This window comes from Poeciliopsis prolifica, unplaced genomic scaffold, assembly GCF_027474105.1.
Source record: "Poeciliopsis prolifica strain line A6 unplaced genomic scaffold, Auburn_PproV2 SCAFFOLD011, whole genome shotgun sequence".
NCBI lineage: Eukaryota > Metazoa > Chordata > Actinopteri > Cyprinodontiformes > Poeciliidae > Poeciliopsis > Poeciliopsis prolifica.
This window is the reverse complement of record NW_026562386.1, coordinates 9,065,821-9,090,477: the sequence shown is the minus strand read 5'-3', so window position 1 is coordinate 9,090,477 and position 24,657 is coordinate 9,065,821. Positions and strand designations below refer to the sequence as shown.

The window sequence follows — 24,657 nt, the reverse complement described above, 5'->3', positions numbered from 1 at the left end:
AAAAAAAAACCTGCTCGGGCCCAATTGACAAGTCCAACCCATCATTCTGAACGGCGAGTCATAGCATCTGCATCGCCACTGATGGCGCTCACTTACATATACATCACAAAAAGTCAGAGGTAAATAAAAAACACACACATTGTAATGGTAATGTTTTTATTGCATGAATTGTAATAGCTGCAGAAGAACAACCTTTTTTCAGAGAAGTTCAGTTGGGTTCAAAGCCTTTCTGAAGTGAAAAGTGAGGTGGTGAGGGGACATTCAGATGGCACATCAAATCTGGTTCACATCTCTCCTGATCTGTCCATCAGAAGCCCTGTTGCACTTCTATACTGCATTTTAACCACAACTGTTACCTTGGTTGGTGAGGAGGGGTGGAACAGTTTGTCTTTTATCCTTCTAACACAAATTTGAATGGGCAGTAAGGAGACTTGTGTGTGCTTTTGTTTGTCTAGGCATGCAAAATAGAAGAGAATAAAAGGTGATGCTTATTGCTGGTTATTTAAATTTAAGGGTAATTTCAGGGTGAGAATAAGAGACTGAGCTGTGCTTTGGTGCGTCACTCCCTCCAAGCAAGTACTCAGCTTAAAAGGGGAGTTTGTGTGTGCAGCTGCCCATTCAGTGGGGATATGAGCATTTAAAGGACCAATAACAAAAAGTGATAGTTAAATAAACTACTCAAATGCAGTATACAAGCCAAAAGTGTATAGATTAAGACTTAGAGCTATACCTCCATCTACAGGTTATTTTTTGTACTGCAGCAACAGAACAGAAAGAATTGACATTTTGTAAAGTGTTTGCAGCCATGACATTTTAGAAATTTGAACAACAAAAATCAACAAACAAAAGGCAAAAAAAGCTCCCTTTTTTAGTCTAGATAGACCAGCCACAAATTAAAAGAAATTTCTCAATATATGACCTACAAAATGGTCTCTTCAATTATCAAAAGAAACTTGGTCACTCAACAGCGAAAAAAAAAAAAAGAAAAAAAAAGAAAAGTCTAACAAAAACAATAAAAGGTGATATTTTACTGTACCTGAATGCTTGTTCCTACCCCACCCCACCTTCCTATGACATATTCTATTTCAAAAATAGGACTTGAAGATATGGGCTCTAATGTTAATACATTTATCCGTACTATGTTCATGTAATTAATAAAAAAATAAATACATTTAACGAATACAAACGATTCTGTAATAGGTAGATTACCAAATAAACTGATTATCCCCACCCCCCATAGTTTAACTGTTGACACATTTCAAGTTTAGGATTTTTCATAAAACCATTATCACCACAAATATATATTTAAATCTGCAGTTTTAAAGCCTTTACACTGGTGTGGTAGTGCTACTAAGCTTGATGCGACAGAGCTCCTCTCTGTCATCTATGGAGACGTAGTCTAAGCTCTGGATCTCTCAAGGCTAAATATTAACACAGTAGCACAATCATAAACAGGGACCAGGAGTAAAAGTGGATGCTGATGATTTCCGTTGGCAATGGGATCCAAACCACCTGTTGGCTTTGGCCTAACAGGAACAGGAATAGATGTGCATGTTTGTGACTTCAATCAGGAAATCTTGTAAAAACATCGTATGAAACTTGTGTTAACATTTTTTTTTTTGCATATGCTTGTTTTTGTACAAATTTTTGTACAATCTGTTTGGACAAAACAAAACAGATTAATCCAACAGTAGAATCAACCAACAGAAAAAATCCCATGCACAAGTTATTTCCCACTCTTACTGATTGATTTGTAAGTGAACAGCTTTAAAAGAAAATCTGTGTACGTTTGTTTTTCAGCATTATATTTTTGTACATTTTGCAATTTCTACTTTTTTTTTTTTAACATTTTTGCACAATAGTTTTGATCCTTTTTTTTTTTTTTCCCAGCCGACAGTTCCAGATGTTGCTCCAGTGGAGTTTCCAGACATCCAACCTGTTCCATCCTTGAGAGAAGGAGGCACAAGAGGCTGGCTGTGGGAAGGAATAACTACTTTGTAAAAGCTGCTGGAAAGCAGATGAGTGTCTGTGATTCAGTTCAGCTCCAAGAAATTAAACCTATGGTCAATAACACTTTTTTTTTCCTATTTCTGCTAGAAAATACCTGCCACCATAAAAATGGGTGACCGATTCTGCAGAGGTTTTCAAACCAACAACTTCCCCCTCTGGCAGCAGAAGTGGGATAGGATAGTCAGTTGCAGACGGGGATGTAGAGGAGGGGAAGGGAGATGGTTGTCGGTGACAACACGGATTAGCAGACAAACCCCTATCTGCAAAGATCCTCTTGTGTAGAGTCTCGTATGTTTTTCCTCTTCTTGCTGTTCCCTTGGTGGTGTGGCTTGTTGCTCTGATGACTTTTGGAGCTGAAGGAGGAGTTCTGCTGGCCGTGGTGGCCGCTCTTGTTGTTGGAACGAGACATCCTGGCCTGGAAAAATCACATAAGAGCACAAAGCAACAATCAGATGTTGAAGCAGGACAGGACAGTGGTTTCAAACTCAGTCCTTGAAGGTCAAGGACTGAGTTTGTCCTTGACCCCCAATGACAAACTAAAGACAAACTCCTACAACCTTCAAATTTGTTTCTGGCTCAACACATCTGAAACAAAAGTCTAAATAATATCCTACTTTTTCTCCATGTAGTCAAGTTCTTCACTGTCTAGTTAATGACCTGCTTATTTGATTGAGGTGTGTGAAAAATTTGTCTCAGAAACTCAATGGTTAAACCAGAGATGTATCATAGTCTGAGGACAGTAAAGCAGCTGTCACAATTTTTTTTTTATGTTTTTATTCAGCTTTCCCATGTGACTCATTTTGTATTGAGTGAAAAATTAGTCAATCAGGAATTGTTGCTAGGCAGAATGTGTCTACTCGGGTGTAATCCGCTTCCTTGTTTGAATACCTTCACTCTTAAACTAAATAACAGTAAAAACACAAATGTTCTAAGCCGGTCATTTTCTGATTTATCGTCAACTGGCCCTCGGGTTTTTTAGCTAACTGTGTGGCAGTTTTCATAGCTGACAGACAGAAATTGTAGAACAGTGGGAGTACTGTCAGGGGACAATTTTCCCATTCACAAGATGAGTAAATCCTAAAAATCTTCAGGTAAAGCAACGACTGAAAAGACATTGAGAGGCTGAGATAACTAGCTACAACTGCAAAGAATGGTAGACACAGAAAGCAATAATCACAACGTCACAGTTGATGTGGGTAGATCATTAACATATCAATATGAACTGGGTTTTACCTGAGCATTTAAGGTGAGTAAAAAGTCCATCTGTGTTTTTTTTAAGTTGCTGAACTATAGTAACATAGTCTCACTGCTATGTAACGCAACTCCTTAAGATACCTGAAGACAAAAATAATAAGTGGAAGGGTATATCCTAGGGCATACCTAAAGACACAGTTTCATTCCACTAACTCACTAAATCAATATCTTAAATAATTTTCCAAAAGGTCAAAATAGAAACTCTAAAAAACCCCCAAAACAACTAAAATTCAAGAAAAAACTCACAAAAACTTAAAACAAAACCTTGAGGAATATGGAACTACTCCGCCTGACCTTTTTATATCAACAGAAAATTGAGACGAAGCATACCTTTCCTCCTTTGTTGCTTGCAGGTGGAGTGCTGGTAGAGTGGTTCTGTATGCGGTGATTACTGACCACTGTAGACTTTTCTCTGTGTGTGCTAACGTTTCGGACAGGCTGTTGCTTGACTGTCTTGCATGGAGTACCATCTGAATCCTAAAGAAAACCAACAACAACACAAATCTACATGAAGCATTTCCTTCTTACTGACCTTTTTTGCTTTGTTTTTTTTTTTTTTTTTGTCACAGTCTTTCAGTCTATGACTGTGCAATTGTATCCTGCCAATACAATTTTGTATTGGCCCATTTCATCTGGATAGCTTTTGCCTCTAACAAATGAAATCATTTGGAATCTGTATTTTATATTTAATCAAGTTATCTTTGCTCCTTCTTTTGATTACATGATATTTAAGTGTGACGGAAACTGACCGCATCGCTGGAGGATGTGGAAGACGGCGACAGCGGGGACGAGGAAGGAGACGAGCCCAGAGACGGGAGTGGAGAAGAAGTGTTGGAAGAGGACTTGCTGTGAGGAGCAGAAGGAAGAACCACAACATCTTCATCATCTGGGAAGTTGTTGTTGCACTCGTCAAGCTGTTTAGACTCAAGTAATTTGACGTCGTTTCCTATAGAAAACGAGAGGGACATGTTGTACCTGCAGCTTGTATCAATGGAGTGATATAATATTTGTTGCAACAAGTACATCTAATACATACTGTTGAGAGAGCGATCATTCTGAGACTGGCTGTCCCAGTTCTTTCGGATCCATTCCCTGTACTCATCCACTTCCTGAGTCACTCGGATTATTCGACCAAGTATACTGAGGTTAGGAACAGTGAGAAAAATAGTTAATTTCCAAAGATAGACTCTTTAAATTAGGACTGCTAAGGAAAACAGCCTCTAAGAATACTTAGGAGTATTCTGTAGTGTATGAGTAGCATGTTTGTTGTTAGCACCTTACCTCTCATTCTCATTGTTGGGGTAGTACTTGGCAATGGGTGACACAGCATGGCCGAGGACAACATAGGCATAATCAAACGCCTGCTTCACCTGCATGGCACCATATGAGCTCCGGCCAACATCATTGTCTATTGATAGCAAGACGGAGACAACATGTCAATTAGGTCATTCTAACATCCTTCTGTTACTGTTGTGTTGTTTCATGTTCCCACCTGGCTGCAGAGGATCCTCAATGTAGAGCATAGAAGGCCTGTATCCATCCATCATGTTTTTCTGAACCTCATCTTTGGCAACATAGCAACCACCGTCTGTTATCCTGATGCCTGTCTTCAGGTAGTTGAAGTTGCGACCATAGAGCTCAAAGAATTCAATTAGCAGAACACCAATATTTATGTTGGGGCTAGAAACGTCCCTGTTATGAAGCTGGGGAAAAAGCAAAAGCAGGTCAATAGGTGAATATTCAGAGAGTAAAGAGAAAATTAGGGAGGATTGGGGAATGAAAATCCCTAGATTTTCAAAACAAACCTGCAGGAAGCTAACGGCCATGAGGAAGAGACTGTAGGAACCAATTCCACCAGTAAAAACCTCATTGAGGTCTCTCTGAAGTAGAAACTGCTTCAGCACAAGGACTAGGTAAGGCAGGACAGGATATTTCTGCAGGTGAAAAAATAGACAAAGAAAAAAGATAGAATAATTTTAAACTCCTACTATGTCTCCTGTAATAAAAATCCTGCCAATGTCTCCACAGGTGATCAAAAGTTGCAAAAGTGAATCCAGGAGCCGCGTCACAGCTGAGCATAGCGCCTACGCTGCAGATTTTACCTCCTTAAATTCCTTGATGAGGCGAGCAGCTTTAACACCTCCATTCACATTGAAACTGATGTCCACTTTGACCTCAGTAAAGGAATCAGTAAGTTTGATGATGGGAACCTAAAAAACAGACAAAAAAAATAACTCACAATGAAAGACAGTGGAAGAATGTTTTCGTTAGATCTAGATTAAGGTGAATCCTGAAAACAAAAGCAGAATTGGAACCATTCTAAAATAAGCAAAATATGCCAGATTTTTTTTTCAGAAAAAGTATGCAAACTACAAGATCACACAGTTTTATTTTGTAGTTGTTTTTTTCTTTTTGGAGGAGTGAAATGTTACCGTCGCTTTGTCCAAAACTTTGATGGAGTTCTCATCTGCAACATTGTTTTTTCGCAGTTCATCCTCCAGAGTCCACAGAGGCAGTGTGTCCCACTTTCCAAAAACCACCAGATCAATATCACTGTAGGGAAAGAAAGAGTACAGCTTATGTTTAGCTTAACAAACAGAAGATATAAAAAGATCATAAAGTAGTCTTCTCTGATACCACAGATGCACTGATGAACACTGATTTTTGGTTTGGTTTTGAGATCTCTCTTGCATGTTCAAACTTCAAGTGAGTCTGCTCTTTTATTTTAAGGAATGAAATAAATACACTAAATGTTCTCTGATAGAGGGAAATCCAACAGTAAACAAAAGAATCATAAGTTTCCTTTGTTTACTCATTAAACTCATTATATAATGTTGTATCTTTTAATAGATTTAACTAGTATACATATTCCTCAAATTGTTTCTATCTGACACTTTAAATATATCCTGCGAACTTCAGTTGTTATGAGTGAAGGTTTGGTTCCCTCTTGTGGAGAAAATGTGCAACTTTCTTCTGTAGCTACTAGTGAAATCTGTCAGCTTCTGCAAAATTAAAAGCAAAACTGTTTGTCAAAGCTGTGATTCTGAACTTATCTAGCCAGAATAAATAAGAGCCAAAAAGATTGACAAATATGTTTCAATAAACGTTATAAAAGATATGTATTTTGACACTATTAAATAAACGCGTAAAATATTTGCAGTAGAACAACAAAATTGCTTAATCCTACATAATAATTATCCAGTAACCTGCCACGGATCCACAGATTCCACATAAATAACTGTGGATGAAGGGGGGAGCGATTATTGTCTTCTAGTAGTCTCTGACCAGCAGAGGCCACTCTAGGAATTTTTTTTAAATCAGAAACTGTAGCACATGCAGGATAGATAGCTAGATAATGGCAGTAGAAAATTCTAGTGTATTTTTGCCAAATTATTCTACATAAGTATTAAATAAATATTTTTAAATTAAACCTATGTGTTCATTTGACATGTTCAATCATCAGAATATTCACTAAAAATGCCCTTACACCTAGATTTCCCTCTTGCTTACAGAAGTGCGAGACATCAAGATTATGCACACATCAAAATGATCAGCAAAAGACATTTGATAAATGCAAATCCAGCCTCACCCTGGGTTGAGACAACTCCTTTTTCTTTGCTTTCTTTTATATGTATATATATTTTTTTCATTCAATCACTCTTTCTTTTTTCTTTTTTGAAGATAAAAACACCCCCATCACTGTCTTCCTCCTCATCAACATGCCACTGTCTAGAGATATATCAGGCTATGATCAAGTCAGGAGCAGCTGATTTAACCACATTTTGGTCAGTAAATGGGATAAAAAGAGTGAGAGCATGGAACTGATGCAGAAGCAGTAAATGAGGAAAAAATGAGATGCATTCTGTGAACAATCGTTCCGCTTTTAAAGTTCATCTGCAAACACGCTGCAGCTATCAACTTCAGCTCACATTCTCATTATAACCTCTAACCCTATCTGTTATTACAGGAATTAATTCTTTGAGACGCAAACCTGATTTGGTTAAAAGTCAACGACACGTCTCGGCTTGAATTCTTCTGCGAGAAGAATTTCCATACATTTGACTCTTGCTTACCTTGTTGGCAGGTAAAGGCCAGTGCTGAAACTCCCAAACACTTGGACCTAAAAAATAAAAAAAATAAAAAAATTACTTTCTATTTAGACAATATTTGTTTTTAATGAGGACAGTACTGTATCATATCAAACATAAAATACTGTTTGATATATTTTTTTGACTTTTTCTGTTAAGCTAAGATATGACAAGAATTTAAACTAAAGGGAAAAACTAAATCTTTACTCCTGTCTACCAAAACCTAATTTTCAAAAGATGTCAAAACTGCCCAGGAAAAACAGGAAGTGAAGATTTAAGAAATAGCTAATGTAAAAGTATAGTTCATTATCAGCTTTGTTGCTTTTTTTCTTATGATAACCAAAATTATCGGGATGTTTTACCACAAAAACAATCTCTTAATGTGCAAGCTACTGGGAGAACAAAAATATTCTTGTTTCCTTTGAAACACCCATGTCGCAGTGCACAAATAGACCTAAGCCTTGACCCTACTTCCCTAAACCTTTTCTCCACATCACCACATGCTAGCACACATTAGCAAACAGCTCAGTCACATGTAAAGACCCTAAGCTGATTGTGAATGAAACCGAGTCCAGCAGACTTCCATGAACTGTGACGTAACTCCGCATGGTGACAAAGATTAGCCGTGTTGTGTCTCGTCTATCCGACAGTCAGTCAGTACCAGGTCTAGGGCAATCTTTTTCAACTTAGCTGCAATGCATCAGAGCGTAGTGAACGCAATATCATCTTTCACCAACAACTGCATATTTTACCACTTCCATCCAGTTTTAGGTAAGAAGAGGTTTAACATAATTATTATTAAAACCATAATTAACCATAATTATTCCAAGAATGTAGTAGGAAAAAAAAAGTCTATATGGTTTACACTATTCCCCATTTTTGATTCCAGGACTTCTGCCTGACTACAAAAATGCAAATAAACATGTTGAAATTCAGTTGGAATGGAAGTTTGTTTGCGCTGCATAATTTTCTGCAATGGCCTAATTTGTTGTAAAATTCCTGCAAGTTTTTTGCTTTGCGTTTCTGTCATATAACCAGATTACAAATTCTAACATCGATATCAAACAAACAGAACCAGAACCAGCTGCCTTCTTGTCTCAGTGACCTTTTGGTGTGAACAATAAGTTGTTGTGCTGAGATCTCCCCATCAGACAAGTCAAAAAATGGGAATGTGGAAACAGATCACCTGAAATCATTAAGCTGGGCCTGTGAGTGAGCTAGCAGACATTTCTGGGCCTCTTTTTCTGTTTCTTCTGGGTAGGTTCTGGTTTGTGAACTTCCCCTCTCAGTCACAATACAATGGCACCGTTTTTGTTCTCTTCATAATGCATTTTTTTGCGACTTATGCTCCAGAATATCCTGTAGTCTGGAAATTACGGTAATCCTTAAGGCAAATTTCTAATGGATGGATTGAGAGGGGAGTGGGCATTTATCGTATGGATTATTATTCATTGTGATAAAATTTCTTATAAGAATTTGATTTATTATTAGCACAATAAATTCCAATTCATAATCTTTTAATCATTAAAAAAAACTAAAACAGTTTATGTAGTTTGCATTGTTAATTTTACAATGTTTCTCCATTGTTTGTTCAATGAAAAAGTATTGATAAATACAAATCAATTTTTAAATTTAGTACATGTGTGCATTTTAGTGACAAAAATCACTTCTTTTGTGACTGACGTCCTAAAATCAACTTATTGTAAATAGGTGTTTTTTTAGTAGCACTGTTTGTGCTTGTGGGGCTTTGATTGCTGTGTCATGCAGTCACAGCCATACAACTATCTAAAGAAATCATCAAGTCCATTTTGCCCATTCCTAATTTGCATTAGTAGAGCTAACGTATCTTATAATTGCTATACCACACTCAGCAGTGTCAGCTTGCAAAGTGAATAGCAGACATGTCTGTAAACAAGTTAATTCTTTAACTGCTGGTGTCTTCATGGACTAATTGGATAACATGTTAGCGTTTTCAGGGTGACAGTTAAAGAGTTAAGCAAGCACTGAAAACTGGACAGCCACATTTGCCGCTGCTCCCAGCGGCGAGAAATCAACACAGACACAAAGCTGTCCAAGACTGAAAGAGTACTGCGCTTCCTATTTTAGGCCCACAGCAGACACACTTAGAAACCTGCTGCTCTATCAGCAAGATCAAAGTCAGTAAATGCAATAATGCCTGAGGTGGTACTGATAGTTTGAGCCAAACAGAACTGTGGCGCAGAGAGATAAAGAGTCAGAGGACATTTGTTGCTAGTGGCCTGATAGCACATTCAACCTGACAGCACTGTAGGCTGTTGTAATTGAGAGCTGTGTAGTCAACTTGTGCAGCCTGGGCAATGTACTTAACTGTGTCAGCGATAATAAGTTACCAATGGTTCAAACTGTTCATTTTATTCCTTTGAAGCAAGCAGGTGTGGGCGATTGCTGCATAAAAAAAGGGGGGGGAGGTTTACCTCAGCACTGGGCCAAAGGTTCTTGATGACTCCCTTTATTCTGTCCACAACCTCTAATCTCATCTTTTCCTCCTCTGGCCGTGGGGAGATGTACTCGTAGAAATCCTTGATTTCCTCATGCAAGCTGCAAAACACATAGAGGAAAAGGAAGCACACTGTAATGACAGAAGTGGAGGCAGGTGAAAACAGACGCACACTAGAGACACAGTCATGTGTTCACAGTTCGAAACGCAAAACGGGAACTTTAAATATTTGGCAATAACAAATGCAGCACTGCTCAAAATGAGACACTGATTTAAGCTGATGCAACTGGAGCTGCCTTCCTGTGTTTCACAGAAATTGTGCTCTCCTCTTCTGAGCCCCTTACAGAGAGTGGGTGCTAAAAGTCAGACACTGAGTGTTCCTGACAAAGTCAAGTTAATTGCTGATGTTGACAATAATAATTTGTCAACTTAAGCATTTGTGGTATACAGTTTTTGAGTTTATTTTCTTAATTTTAAACCAGTTACAACTGTTTTCCATCAAACTTCTGCATCAAACCACATAGTGTTCTACCGATACCATGCAGCGGTACAAGGGGTGCTGCCAGTATTGCTACTTTGTACATAAATATTTTTTTGTATGTTCTGTAAGAATTTGTTAAATTAGCACAGCAACACAAACACAATGCATGATGGACATCTGAAGAGACAACACAGGTCTGAAATCAGGAGTATTTTTGTTCATTTCCAAATCCAGTTAATCATATTTGGCATTCTGAAGACTGGACTTTTTATTTTCATATTGGTTTATACTAACTGGAACCACTTCGTTTCTTCATGGGGACAATGAGTAAATATAATTAAATTACACAAGGCCAATATAAAATAAATTTCCCTTTCTGGAAAAAAGGGAAGTTTTTCTTCCAAAAAAAAAAAAAAAAACAAGTTGTTTGTTTTACTTAATTATCCAAAGTTAAAGAAAACCCCTACTCTGGAAAAATAATAAAGTGCCTCTATAATGTATTTTAAACATTTAAGAAGATTTATGAACATCCATAAAACCAGTTCACTTATTTTCTTGAAAAATAGCTTTTCCAACAAACACTTGTTTAAATTAGCTTCACTGACTGACTAGCAAGTTAATATTACAGAAAATAAGAATGTTTTTGTACCAGACAGCAGCTCTCCTTAGGAAACAGGAAACAAAGACTTCTCTTGTACAAAGACATTTGTGCAATTCTGAAAAAAGAACCAGGCTAAACCAAAACAACAAAAAACCCATGCTGTGTCCTCATGTAATGTCAACAAGAATCTGGACTCGAGAGACGCACGCAACAGAAGGGTTCCACATTTGTCCTTGGGACGGGTCGCTGTGCCCACATGCGCTAACCTTTTCACTGAGCAGTTTTGGCTACATGCTCATGGATGCAGGGACAAGCCTGTGTGGGCGGTCAAAAAGGAACACAAACACAGCCATAAGGACTAAAAAACAGGGTCGTTACGCCTTCTAAATATGTCAGATATGTTGCTGGTGTGAGTGAAATAAGGACACAGAAGCTATGTATACCACAGAGTTGTACATGTCAAACTCCTACAAAGCTATAAACACAAATTGTTTGGATTATAACCCTAAGAGCACTGTGCATTTTGCTCCCTAGATGTTTTCTCACAGGCTTTTTCTGTTCCTATAGTTAGCTAAATTGAATTTAAGTAAAAAATGCTGGTGGAAAAATTCATAAGACTTCAAACTAATAAAGCACAACTATGATATAAAACAGCAGCAGAATTAAGCACGCTTTTTGTTAAAACTAACAAGCATTGATAACCACGAGTATGTTGATTTTATAGATGTTTGCCTTGCTATCATTAGAGGCCAGAGTTTTACAGCCTGCTCAAAGTTAAAGAAACTCAGATAACTAAATCAGATACTTAATTTGTTATTCAGCACTTTCCCTTTACCTCTTGATCTTTCCAGGTGATATGCAACAAACAAGTGAACTCAATGATGAGTCGACTCATATTAACATCATACATGCATGAGTTAGCTTATGAGGCCTAGAGCAATACACAAGTTAGAACACGTGAGAACATTCACTAACTTACTCTATAAAGTTCATTAAAAAAAACTAAAAAAAAAGTAAACTCCAAGTAAGTGAGTTTCATTCTATGCAGAACATGAAAAACAGTTTTGAATTTAATTTGAAAGAAAACTGAATTATATGGGTTAACTTCATTTACAAGAATTAGTCATCAGACAGATGGCCTGTTTTTATGTTCTAGATTTGGCTCAAAGGATGCAAAACTGCAGTTACCTAACATAAGTTTGGTAACTTATGTTTAATAAACATAAGTTAAAGTATCATATGAAACCATTTCAGTTCTATGTTGTTGCTTCTAGCTCCTACAAAACTTTTAGCTTTAAAGATGCTTCTTTCCTCAATGAACACTGCAGACTCCAATCCCCATTGTACACCCGCGCGCGCACACACACACACACACACACACACACACACACACACACACACACACACACACACACACACACACACTGGTTTCATTTCAGAGTAAAAGAAACCTAGCAACTGAAATCTACATTGTATTTGCTGTTAGAAGTTGGGTGATTTTTTTTTTTTTTGCCTTTACAACATTTGCAAGTTTAATGTGCTGCATTTGAGCTACAATATTTAGATATTATATAGATTCACTGGCCATTTTAGTAGGTACAGATACATAAAAGTAAGTCACATGGCAGCATCTCAATGAGTTCAGGCCTCCAGACGACTTGGCGATTTTTGCTCTCTGCAGCAACCACCTAATGTCACCACATTAACTTGCACCAAAATCTGAGGATGAGTTGCCAATGTTTGAAAATGCAGTAAAATCAAATATGAAAATCTACATCTTAAAAGTAAAAGACAAAGCTATAAAACATTTTAAAAAATGTTAATTGCAACATCAAACAAGTTAACACCTGATTTTACTAAATCGCTACTGCCAAGCTGTCAACTTTTAAGCTCAAGTGGGAGCGTCAAGGTGTGACCACAATCCCATGTGACATGTTTTTATTATACAACAATTACGCAGCAAAAGGTCCTTCTTATCTTTATTACTTGTTAACAGAGGGCTGCGCTCTGTCTGAGCTCCAAGCAGCTCCAAATAAAGCTGGGAGACTTGCACTGATCTGCCTGTTCATTGTGATTCAGAGCAGAGGGAGAGCGCATGCCAACTTCTCATGGCTCAGAGCAAAGGATGGTTTCACAAGCAATCTGCTTGGTTAGTTCACAACAGGCAAATTATCTGCAGACCGATCAAATACTCATTTTACCAAACCAGGTAACATGAGGCTACCTAGTTTTACAAATAACCAGAGCAAACATTTACATTACAAAAATTGTAACGTAAACAATTTTAAAATATAAAAACTGTTTTTTTTTTTGTTGTTTAAACTCAGAGGATTTCTGTGTATTATTTAAAATGTTTCGTTTGGACCACAGATAGTCTAAGGAAGGAAGGGAGTTCCACAATCAGTAGGTTTCATTTCACAGTAAACAGGGAACGACAGCTCCCTTGTCCTCATGTAATAAGAGCGACCCATGCTCCACCTTCACGGATCACATTACATTGTAGCTGTGAAGCCTGCCTTCAGAGCACAGTGGCACGGTTTATCTGTCAATCCCATACTGCTGTAGTAAAGTTATGCAATCTTCAGTAAGAGCCGTTTAAAACCTTACAGAAGCAGAAAGAAAACATTGTCAAAGTACATCTATTACAACACTGAACTTCAGACAATCTGCTCATGATTTTTTTATTAAAAATGTATAAAAACGAGATTATGGTGTTAATGTATTATATTTTCAGATTAAAAAGAAAGGAATCTAAGATGTTCATTTTAAAGTAATAAGATATCACATGGAATCCTCAAACCTTGCAAACTTAAAACATGTTTTAAAAATTATTGTACTTTTCAGTCATCTTACACATTCACTACTTGAAGGCAAAACATCTAGGAGGCAACATACTGAACTGTTATATTGTGATAGATACATGATCAATATCTACAAATAATCTGTCTGATGGAATATTCCATTTCATGAAACTCTGATCCACAACCGCATAGCATTCTGGGGGATGTAGGCAGAGGAACTACTCAACCTCTCACTGCCAGCTAAGCAAAATAAGAGGGATCAATTAACCCACTATTTGGTTACCTAGCAACAACCTTTTGAGTCACTTGCAGCAGCAGTTCCAGGTTTCCTCACTGTGCCTCATAACTGCTTACAAATAACCCATGGAGTGAAAACTGTGGACAAAAAATTTAAGATAATATCTCCAGTAAGGAAGTATTTCAGATATTTAAAACCAAAAAAATAATCAATTATACTGATATAAAATGCTTACATTGTGTTACGTTTTTCAACTACACTGTCCGGCCCAGGTTAATGTATACTTTAGAAGAAGCTTCACACAATTCGCCAAGCCACACCACTAGACAATAATAGTATAGCCTCTTCTGTAATCAGAGCGCAAAAAACAAACATGCAGCATAATTTCTGATGTTCACGTTGACCTGATTATGTTTTGAACAGGAAGGTAGTATGCCACGAGTTCTCCATGGTAGTTCCCATCATTATGAAGTATGACTCATGATGCGCAATCCTGACAGTTCTGAAGTAAAAAGGAAGTCTTTTGTTGATGATTGTTGGCTGATAAAAGCAGTCTGGCTGGCTGGCCGACAACACTTGATTGGTAAGGCGTCGAAGGAGCATTTGTTTGGCAACATGCTGGGTACTCACTAAAGAGATGTTTCCAGAGATATGAATAATTTGTATTCTCCGTGAGAATACAGAGACTGGATAAACATTACTATGCTAATCTTAGCATCTGCTTTGGAGGTTCCTGCTAGAGCTAAATTAAAAGATCATTCACCATTTCGTTTCAATTGTCTTAAAAATCTAAAAGACTTAAACCAATCAAACTGCTACAAGGTAATTCTACAACAAATGTTGAGTCTTTTAAACATTGGTGAATTCACAGAATAGGGAATCTTTACCTTTTTTGGGGAGGGATCTGAGCCACCTTAAATGCAGACAAGTATTAGCCAAACATGGACTGGAAAACCCTGCACAGATTACAGAATCATTGAAACAGTTGCATCTCTAGAGAGACTTCCAGGTTTTTCCAATAATATTGTTGAAAATTTGCCTCTTTTTAACTGTTGGGTACCCAATCTTTTGTAACTCCTAGTTTTGCGAGCTACTTTGAAAAAATTAACCATATATATCCATATATATGGATGGATTTAATATCAAGTCTTCCCTTTAGATGGTTTTCTTAAATTTACTTTGATTTGAAAGCCTTCTACAAATTAACTAGTTAATTTTTGCATTAAAATGGTGCTAGAAAACCCAAATCAACTCTTTTTGCTTAGTCGTTTCAGCATAATCGATACAAACTATCACATCTACTCTTGATTTAAAATGTATACAAAACCCTGCAGTCTAGTCCTGAACAGTGATATAGCACATACTTATAACAGGTCACTAAAACTAATACACAACTGAGATGTTTACCACTACATTCATTCTGAAACAGCTGGAATTAGACAGCCTGATCAGTTTTATTTCTATAAATAAATTGAGCTAAACTACAAGCCGGTTGTTTCTTGACCAGAGACAAATGACAGGCTGTTTGGCACTCAAGATTTAAAATTTAAACACAGATCATGAAAGGTGGATACTTGAGGAGCAATCCTATGCAAAAACCAAAATAAGTTAGCAGGACCTTCAACATTCCTGCTTTTCTTCCGTATGAAGACTGTGCAACACCTCGTCTGGAAGGCAAGATTAGTTATTTGAATTATTCAAAGACGTCAGAAAGGCCGGGTAAAATTTGAGGTAAATGAAGTAAGAAGGAATGAAGAAAAGCTGGCTCAAACTTTGAAAATACAAATAAGCTAAAGGCCAAACATAAAACAGGTTGGGCAGTGCTGAAACGCCTCATAAATGTGAGCCATTTGTTAAGTTGAAATAGACTCATGAACAGCTAATGTTCTTAAAATCCTTAGGCACTCTATATCCATTTTCTCTAACATTACTTATCAATTTAAAATGCATTATATGCCCAAGACGTAATACTTATCTACAAAGAAACACCTCATAAACACGACTGCTCACGTTGTAGTCACCCAAGTTGCAATTTACTCAAACTAGCATTAAAAAATTTGGTGTTGGCACCTAGAAAGTGTACTGACATCATGACCCTATTCTCACAAAGGCTTACATTTTTAGGCATTGCCAAACTCTACAACAAAGCTGTTATGTGACACTGCTGTACCTATTGAACCTCCAACACACAACAGCAGCTTTGAACTACCAGGGTTGTCATGCATTAAATACTGGTTCACAAAATTAGGACAACCCCAAACAAAAGCAGAGGTGTCTGTACCGTACAGATGACACATCCATTAATGTTTTATCAATCAATGATCAGGGATGCCAACTGTTGGATCAAAGTGCTGAACAGCTCAGATTACAAAGAACACATGCTGATGAATGTAGGTGGCAGAGGTGGTTGTGTTGTGAGGGGTGCAGCAGGCTAATCTTAGTCTTGAAATGAGACAACAAATAACAGGCCGACAGAAAAGCACTAGCAAAACATTTCACATGAAGCTGAAACAGTTTCAGCATCTTCCTGAAAGTTAAATCCACACAGAGGGTTAGGAATGACCCGCTAATCTTCTGACTGAAGACGCTCATGTTACCAATTGAGGCTCAGAAACTCCACAGTGAAACAATGAAGGCAAGCCTGATGGCAGCTTTTTCAGCTCTGGTTTTAGAGCCAAACTGGGAAATGTTTTCCTAAGCCCAGCCTTGTTGAATATACAGTCTCCTTAAAGTACTGGAAGTAGATAAGGGAACAGGAATTTTTTGATTGTAATTTCCTAAGAAGAAACAATAATAAAGTCAGGAAAAGTCTGGACAGATTTAGGCCATTTTAAGGCTAGAAAATGAGATGATTCTACATTAAAGTGTTTTATGACTTTTTAATACCTCACAGAAACCCTGAAATAAAGAAAATGAAAGAAACAACCTTTTGGCTTTATTTCAGATGTAGCAGCCTAAAAATATTGCACCTACAGAGCAGCGATAGTCAGTGCTATATCAGTAATTACAATAAATGGCTTCTTGGGTGCAATTTTTGGAATACTCCAATATTCCAGGTGCCATGCATTTGATCTCTGCCTGCAAGGGCTGCAACCAACCATTATTTTCGTCATCATTTAGTCTGTTCATTATTTTTTATTTAACCCCTTAAGAATATTTTATTCAAAATTGGAAAGACATACAAAAATGCAAATGATTTAATTACTTTTTTAAAATTAAAATACAATAACAGAGCAGTTCTTCAGTGTTCGCTTGGTCATTTATAGCAAAGCATGCAGGTAAAAAAAAAAAAAACTTCTCGCAGCATGTGAAAAGCTCAGTCCTTTCTACTTATCAATATAAGCTGTGTCTGAATTCTATGTAGACCGGGTCCTTCCAAGGCCGTGAATAAACTAAAACCGGAAGAGAAAAGCTGTAAATTCAGACAACCCAGCCTTCACCAACTGTCCCCGCCCCCACCGCAGCATTACTCATGTTGCCTAGCAACCGTGACAGCAAGCAGAGAGCAGCGAAGAAGAAAAAACACTACGGAGCTGAAGTTTGTTTTTTAGTCATGTATTACCCTGACTTCTGTATTATTCTTGTCTTTTTATAATAAAGGCTGTGCCATTGTAAAAAAAAAAATCTGTTAGTTTGATTCTAAAATGTTCAAACACGTATTGCACATTTCCACCAGGAATAAATATAAGCTAATTATTCATTTTCAAATATGATTCTCTCCAAATCTCGGATAAGCCATTACAGCTAAATAAAACTACTGTTTGAAGGCTTAACTTTAATCAATCAAATCAATTTGCTCAAGAATAAATTAAATACTGTAGTAAACCAAACATTTTACAACTAGATGTGACCTGTCCGAATAATGTCACTGTTTAACTTCCACTCATTAGGGAAAGCTAGCGGGAGTTTTTAGAACAATGTGCCAGGAGTCCTCTGGTATACCGAACCAGTCGCGCCCGGCCAGCTGGAAGCTGGTAAGAGGGAGCTGTCTATTAATGCAGCAGGAGCAGACATGTCCAAAAATATCAGAGCAGGTTATATTTTTGTGAACTGAGCAGATATTTGAGACTTATGCACTTACATTCTCGCCTAAAAAACAAAATCACGTTGTGTCATTTAAAGTGTTACATAAAATAATTTGCCGCTCTTCACTGCCATTGTTGTTCTGCCTGAACATCCGGTTTGAACCCGCAATGAATTATGGGATATGGTGGGCCGTTTAGGTCAACACTGGACGCATCCTTCAAATCTGGGGAAAAGCAGGACGCATTTGGAGGCCGCATGTGTAGGAGTCTTCGAATTCGGACAGGACTTGTCGCCACGCTATGATATAATCGGCCTACAAATCCGTCCTTTGAAGGATGCAGACCCTAAATTCGGACAAAGCAAGGGCTTTTGATTGTCTTTGGATTAACCTATTACTGATTGGATAGCAAAAGGGTAGTGGTCTACCTGCACTGGTTTTAGGGGCCAGATTGATCCGCAGTTCTGATGTTCCAACATTGTCTGAACATCAGTCAGCGAGTAAGAAAACAAAGGAGGGCCTAACAGATGTTAAATACTGCAGCCTCTGTGTTAAGCACATTTTTAATATAACAGCTTTAAGCAGAGGTGTTGCCTGCATGTTAATGCTGGGTGTCATAAATCTCTAAAAAAGCAACAATAACAAGCCAATAAAACCATGCTCTGGGACATTTCATCGCTGAACAATCAACCACACTTTTCATTACATTTGAAGTAACCTTCTCTTGTATCATTCTAAGCCTGTTTTCAAATTTAAAAAGAATTATAATTATTCACATTTATAAATTATTCAATTTATCAAAAATATTTATAAATAGGATAAATCAGTGGGTCATATTGTTTCATCTTTACAATCAGACACACTAAATTAGAAAACCGGGATCAGCAAGAAAAAAAAGGGGGACACATCTTTCTCAGGATAAAGACTCACTGTGTCCATATAAAGAATCTAAACAAAATCCCAATCAATAGTCTAGAAAATTAGGTGGAAGCCCTCCTTTCAAGCTCCAAATGCGATTGGTCAGAAAAGGACGAGGGAGCGAAGGTTTGTCTCGAGAGAGGGTTGGCTTTGTTCAGAGGAAGTCGAGCTGTGTGGAGCATGCAAACACTGCTTACTTGGACCTTCCCAGTTCCAGAAAGTCTGGCAGAGAGTCAAACACAAATAAGCTAATGCCTCTGCCTCTCTCTCCAAGCCACATGGCCAAATATAGAGTACAAACTGTCCTGCTGAAGCACATTTTAACTTACTCCCATGTCACACTTCTTGGTTCTTGTAAATAGCAAACTCAGTCATGTATGAACAATATTTTTGTTCATTTTATTTGCATTTACTCCCAACCCAAAACGGCTCAACTCCACAGTGTTGTATTCTGCTTGGGAGAATGCTATATTTATGTTTTGTATTAAATACAAGGTTCAGATTGAGCTAAAAATAATTGGAAACAGGATACATTCATTTATGCCTTGTGCCATTTTGTGGCAAACCACTGAATGGCATTGGTATCCCAGGTTTCTGATTCACCTTGTAGCTTAAATGTAACGTCTGAAGTAGCAAGACTGTCATTTGTCTGTAGCTGATTTCTTCATTCATCTAAAAATATTTTATCACTGTTCGCCCCAACTGTTGAAGTTCTTTCGTATCATTACCAAAACAATATCACTTCTAACCCAGCAAAGTTTGTTTTCATATTCACATACATACTGTATCTCATCACTCGTTCATTTTAAAATAATGTGGCAATGTCTCAGACTGTGCTGACATCATGACTTGCCTGAGTACTGAAGGCCATCAGTACTCAGTGGCTGAGTGTGATCCCAGCTGGTGGCTGAGTGTGATCCCAGCTGTTAGCTAAAGGTTCTGGTATTAGCAGAGCTTATCAGTAAAGAATGTCCTTATGCAAACAAAAGCTCCCATATTACTATAAATGAGGATCAGCCAAAGGCTGAACGCAACACTCTTGTGTTCTGCTTGCCTCCACATGTTTAACAGTGAAGAAGAGGAGAGAAAAATGTTTATTTCAGAGCCGCACCCATGAAAACTTTCTCCACAGTTATGACACTATAAACAGCTAAGTTAATAAACACAGCAACAAGTTATGCTAAAAGTCATCCAGAATGTTAAAAGTATTTTCTAAAAGATCTGTTGCAACAAAAATTAAGCATAAATCAAATTTTCACATTATTAACTACAGACTACAACTTTACATTAAGACTTTCTTTTGTTGACAGCCACTCTTTAAAGTTCCTTGCCTTGCAGATTTGTTTGATCTGGAGCAAGAAGCTTTTATTATGATTCAAGATTTAATAACTATATTAAGAAGTTGATTGGGCAGCCTTATTAAAGTGTTTTTGAAGCAGCAGTAAGTTTGAAAGGTAGAAGCACACTCTCTAAACTCAGAAAGAAGTTCCTCAAACCTGAAAGTTTTCATCATTTAGCAATCCAAGTTCATAGAAAATACATATTTGTATGCATAACTGTTTTATATTTGCATATATAGGAACAATATTTTGTTTTAAATAGGAATGCACTAATATGCAAATTTGTGTGGATTCAATGCTGCTGTTGTGGCCAATATGCCCCATAATTCTGTGCTGAATCACAATCACTTAACTAAACAAAAACCATAAGACCAGCTCCTTCAAAACCCAGTTTCACCTAATGGACCGTAACAGATATGTTAAAAAATGACAAACATCGGTCAATATTGAATGTTGAAGGTGATATATTGTCCACCCCTAGGTTTAAAAGAAAAATAGGGTTGCAAGATATTACAAAATGTGATATTTACCAAATGTGATATTGCTAAAAACTTTTGATTGCTACAAGTTATTAGAAGTCTACACTTCCATTACTCCCATTCTGTCCTTCTAATTGATACATTCACTCTTGCTTCTTGGCCACTCTGACCTGTCAGATGTGGGCATTCATCGCATTGAGACTCCATCCAGCAAGTTGAATATCCTATTAGCATTCTACGTGTAAGCTTGTGACACTTGGGAGTTTATAAGCTAACAGTTTCTATGAGTAATTTGCTGTGTTAATATTGTGCACACTGACATTGTGATGTATAGTGGAGCTCTATCTGTGAGCTTAAATCAGTGGTCTGTGGTCCCTTAACCATTGATAAAGCTATCGGCCGATCACGTGATGCAAATATCTAGGAGAGTTAGGAGTCTTGTAGCCAGACTGTTTCCAGAGCCATCTTCTTCTTGTCCTATTTTCAAAGTGTGACTTGTTCTCCTTACATTGTTCACTGACATCTACATTACATTTCAAAGTGGTCCTTAGTAATAACTCTTATTTCATTTGTTGTCTGATATAGTTCCTATGAACTATATCAGCATAATAAACATGACCTCAAAGGATGATTCATTGAAGTCTCCATCTCTACAACTTCATAAAAAATAATTTGTTACACTGCATTTAGTTGTTACTAGCAGTGTGTTACACATATATCATTTATTCCCATGACTAATATTGCTACATCAACAAAAATATACAAAAACTTTTTTCTGAAGTAGCAGTGAGGTCTTCACTACAGACAACTGCAGATTCTACAATTCATGTTGGTAGTAACTAGTTAAAATAACAATACAGATAACAACGGGCCTGGGATCTGTTCCTTTGTTTACTTAAATATAATCACTCTATTGTTGGCCTAAATCTAATCAAAGCTGTTTCAAAAAATTTAATTAAATCAGGATTAAATGTGTTGACTTTTAATCATAAAAGTATCTCCAGCCACAAGTTTTCTCTAAAATACTTCCCTACTATGACAATTTAGAGTCTTACTTATCCACTGCTCCTTTGAATGTGACTTGGTCAGATATAAACATGAATTGTTAGCCATGTTACACCATGTTTTTTTTTTTTTTACATAATAAACACTAAGATGTTAGCCTGCAAAGGCTAAAGAAACAGAAAATTCTCTAACGTCTGGTACAAACCAGACTTTTCTGTAAAGTCAATTTATGAATGTAGAAAAAACCAACACACAACAAGAAAGTAAGAAACTGCACTTTGCTATAGTACTGCAAGCTAAAAAAACTGACAAAGCCTCTGTATTGGAAACTGTACGACTACTGAAGGTGATGCGACTGGAATGCCAGTTTTTTGGCCAGTGTCAAATATAGACAGAATAAAGTTTGATGGAAATTTTCTGAACGCATGTAAACAAATTTGTGCCTGCAACATTTTGAATATGATTATTCTTATTGTCAGCCTTGATATCCATTTCTATGGTCGTGTCCATGATGGCTCTGAGGTTATCGGAGTCAAACTTTGGATTAAACATGTAAGTCTGAACCCAATAAAACTTGGACGCAACTTGAATGCATTTGAATCAATGTCTTGATCCATCAAGTCACTTGTCTTGCCATAGTGCTCAATAATGCCACTGCATTCTTGTGTATCTTGTAATGTTAACCCAATTGCATGTAATGCAGAATAAGGAGTTTCATTTTATTCTTCAGCAGCTCTTTTTTAAGTTTTGTATGTTTTACATACATACTTCAGGCAGTCGTGTATGGTATGTGTACTTTTTGGTGAAAAGTTAACCAACCATGCAACATCTTTAAAGGTTTAATTTTATATGTGGTACTTTTTAATTTTGAGAAGTGCTGTTTTTCAACTCACCTGAAATACACCATTTATGAGAAGCAAAAAATGTAACTAGTTAAAAGCCAGCAGTATTTCTAACAGCTTCCTCAACAAGTCACTAACTTCTGTATGTGGAATTTCCCTTTTAAAGAGTGAATTTCACTGTTTCTCATAGTAAATGCAGCTGAAGACATATAGAGGTCTCCTATTTAAACTTCAACAGAAGTCACTTTTTCATCAGCTAAATAAACTAAAGTTGACATATTATGTGGAAGTAAGCCAGTGGGTGGGGTGAGACAAACAGCCTCTCCCCTTGTCCTTTAATCGTAAACATACTAGTTTATGCTCCAGCGCTAAGCTAACACAATGAAAACTGATTTGTAGAGCTTCTCTTTTAGCAGCAAGTGATCACCTGCAACTCAGCCAAATTAAACTTCAACAGACTCACTCTTACCCCACAACTCCTTCAGAGTAGTTCCTGACTTTCCAAGGCGTGCCCGTGTAACCTTCATATCTTTCCGTGTTAGAGCCGCAACCATTGTTCAAGAGACTGGAATTGAATCCGAAAGTGCTAGCTTTATTGTCTCTCTTTCTTTTGTTGGGGTGTCCGTCCGTGAGTCCCCTCCAAAGCACAGAAACCCCACTGCCCTGCTGCCCCCCTCCACCGACACCGCCCCTGCCCGCGGCTCGGTTGTTGTGGTTGCTGTTGGTGTCCAGTGGTATAAAGTCCCGCTGTTCCGTCATTTCTCCAACCCCCGCTGAGGTAGACATCCCCTGAGTCTTGACGTCTCCACCACCGTTGTGCGAGTCGACCGTCCCGTTTCTGCAAGTGAGGACGGCTCCCGACGCCCCGTTGTTGACGATTGGTTTCAGGCTCGGAGTACTCTGAGATCCCGTGGAGTAGCTGCTATTGACGTGCAAATACCCGAGCCCCTGCGTCGTCTCCCAAATTTGCATCCACAGGTTGTTAGCGGGTCCCCGTTGTTCTGGCTGAAACCAGGCGATTCTAGGATCCATCAAACGCCACTGTAGGCAAACCGCCCCCCCACCCCACCACTGAGCAGCGCTCAGCTCGTGTGCAGCTAGCCAGGTCGCTAGCTAACGTTAGCTAGCCTGCTCAGGTTCTCCACTGACCGTTACTTCTAGATTATGGTTAAAAAAAACTACGCGCTAGGGTAATAATGGTATACACCGAGCGGTCGAACTAATTCATCCGCAGTAATTAAAACGAGAGCGCGAGTCAGGTGATAAAAACAGTATTACAAGATCAACTTGCTGTTAAAGACGTTAGAAACGTGCGAGGGTTGTCTGTCGAAGAGTCTCTGTGCCTTTCCCCCGATGGCGGAGTCCACAGCGCTACTACGGCTGCGCCGAGCGAGTGAATAGGGGCGGGTATACACCTATTACGCAACAAACAGTTTACGGGTTTTTTTCAAATATACTTATTACATAACAAACTCGGGTTTCATATTTTTCTTTCTACGTAAATAAAATACGGAAAATAAATTTTTAATTCATATTCCTGCTCATTTAAATCAGACATTATTTATGTTTTTTACGCTTAAGAAATAAAATTGAGGCTGAAATACGACTTATATGCTCTCAGAAATGGATTAAAAATAATATCGTAAAAGACGCTTTTTCAAGGTACTAAAAAAGTAAAACCCATAATTCCGTTTAACATTACGTAAAACCTATTAAGTTTTTTATTACATGATGTCCACACCATGCAGATTACACCTGCAGATGGTCATTGACATTCTTCACATGGAAGGTAATGTGGAAAATCTCATTACTAAGTAAGCTAGCTATTTGGTGATCTGGTGCCTCTCCCTTTTCGTGATACCTAATAGATTCCATTCAGGCTATTGGACAAACAGCTGATGACGTCGCTGCCAAAATAATTGACTGTAGAGTCACTTTACACTAGATTTCAAGCAATTTAGATTCCACCCGTCTTCATTTTTTCAGGTCATTGATCTCACAACTATGTGTCAATTTTGATGAAATCAACAGATTGATTTCATCAAAATTAGTCCAGTTTTTCCATCATCTTAACTTCCCACTGGACACAACACTTAGCTT

The 24,657-nt window shown here is 37.7% G+C and overlaps 1 protein-coding gene across 1 annotated transcript; it reads right to left on the bottom strand.

Moving 5' to 3' along the window:
• Nucleotides 1-139: 139 nt before the first annotated feature.
• Nucleotides 140-23,913, bottom strand: tent4b (terminal nucleotidyltransferase 4B). Its single transcript, XM_055037031.1, has 12 exons — nucleotides 23,027-23,913; nucleotides 9,806-9,929; nucleotides 7,338-7,384; nucleotides 5,697-5,817; nucleotides 5,367-5,474; nucleotides 5,070-5,198; nucleotides 4,757-4,967; nucleotides 4,546-4,672; nucleotides 4,301-4,404; nucleotides 4,014-4,210; nucleotides 3,595-3,741; nucleotides 140-2,425 (listed from the first exon to the last, which is right to left on the bottom strand). Exons 1-12 carry the CDS (start codon nucleotides 23,587-23,589, stop codon nucleotides 2,267-2,269), a joined length of 2,037 nt encoding a protein of 678 aa, XP_054893006.1. The 5' UTR covers nucleotides 23,590-23,913; the 3' UTR covers nucleotides 140-2,266.
• Nucleotides 23,914-24,657: the final 744 nt, after the last annotated feature.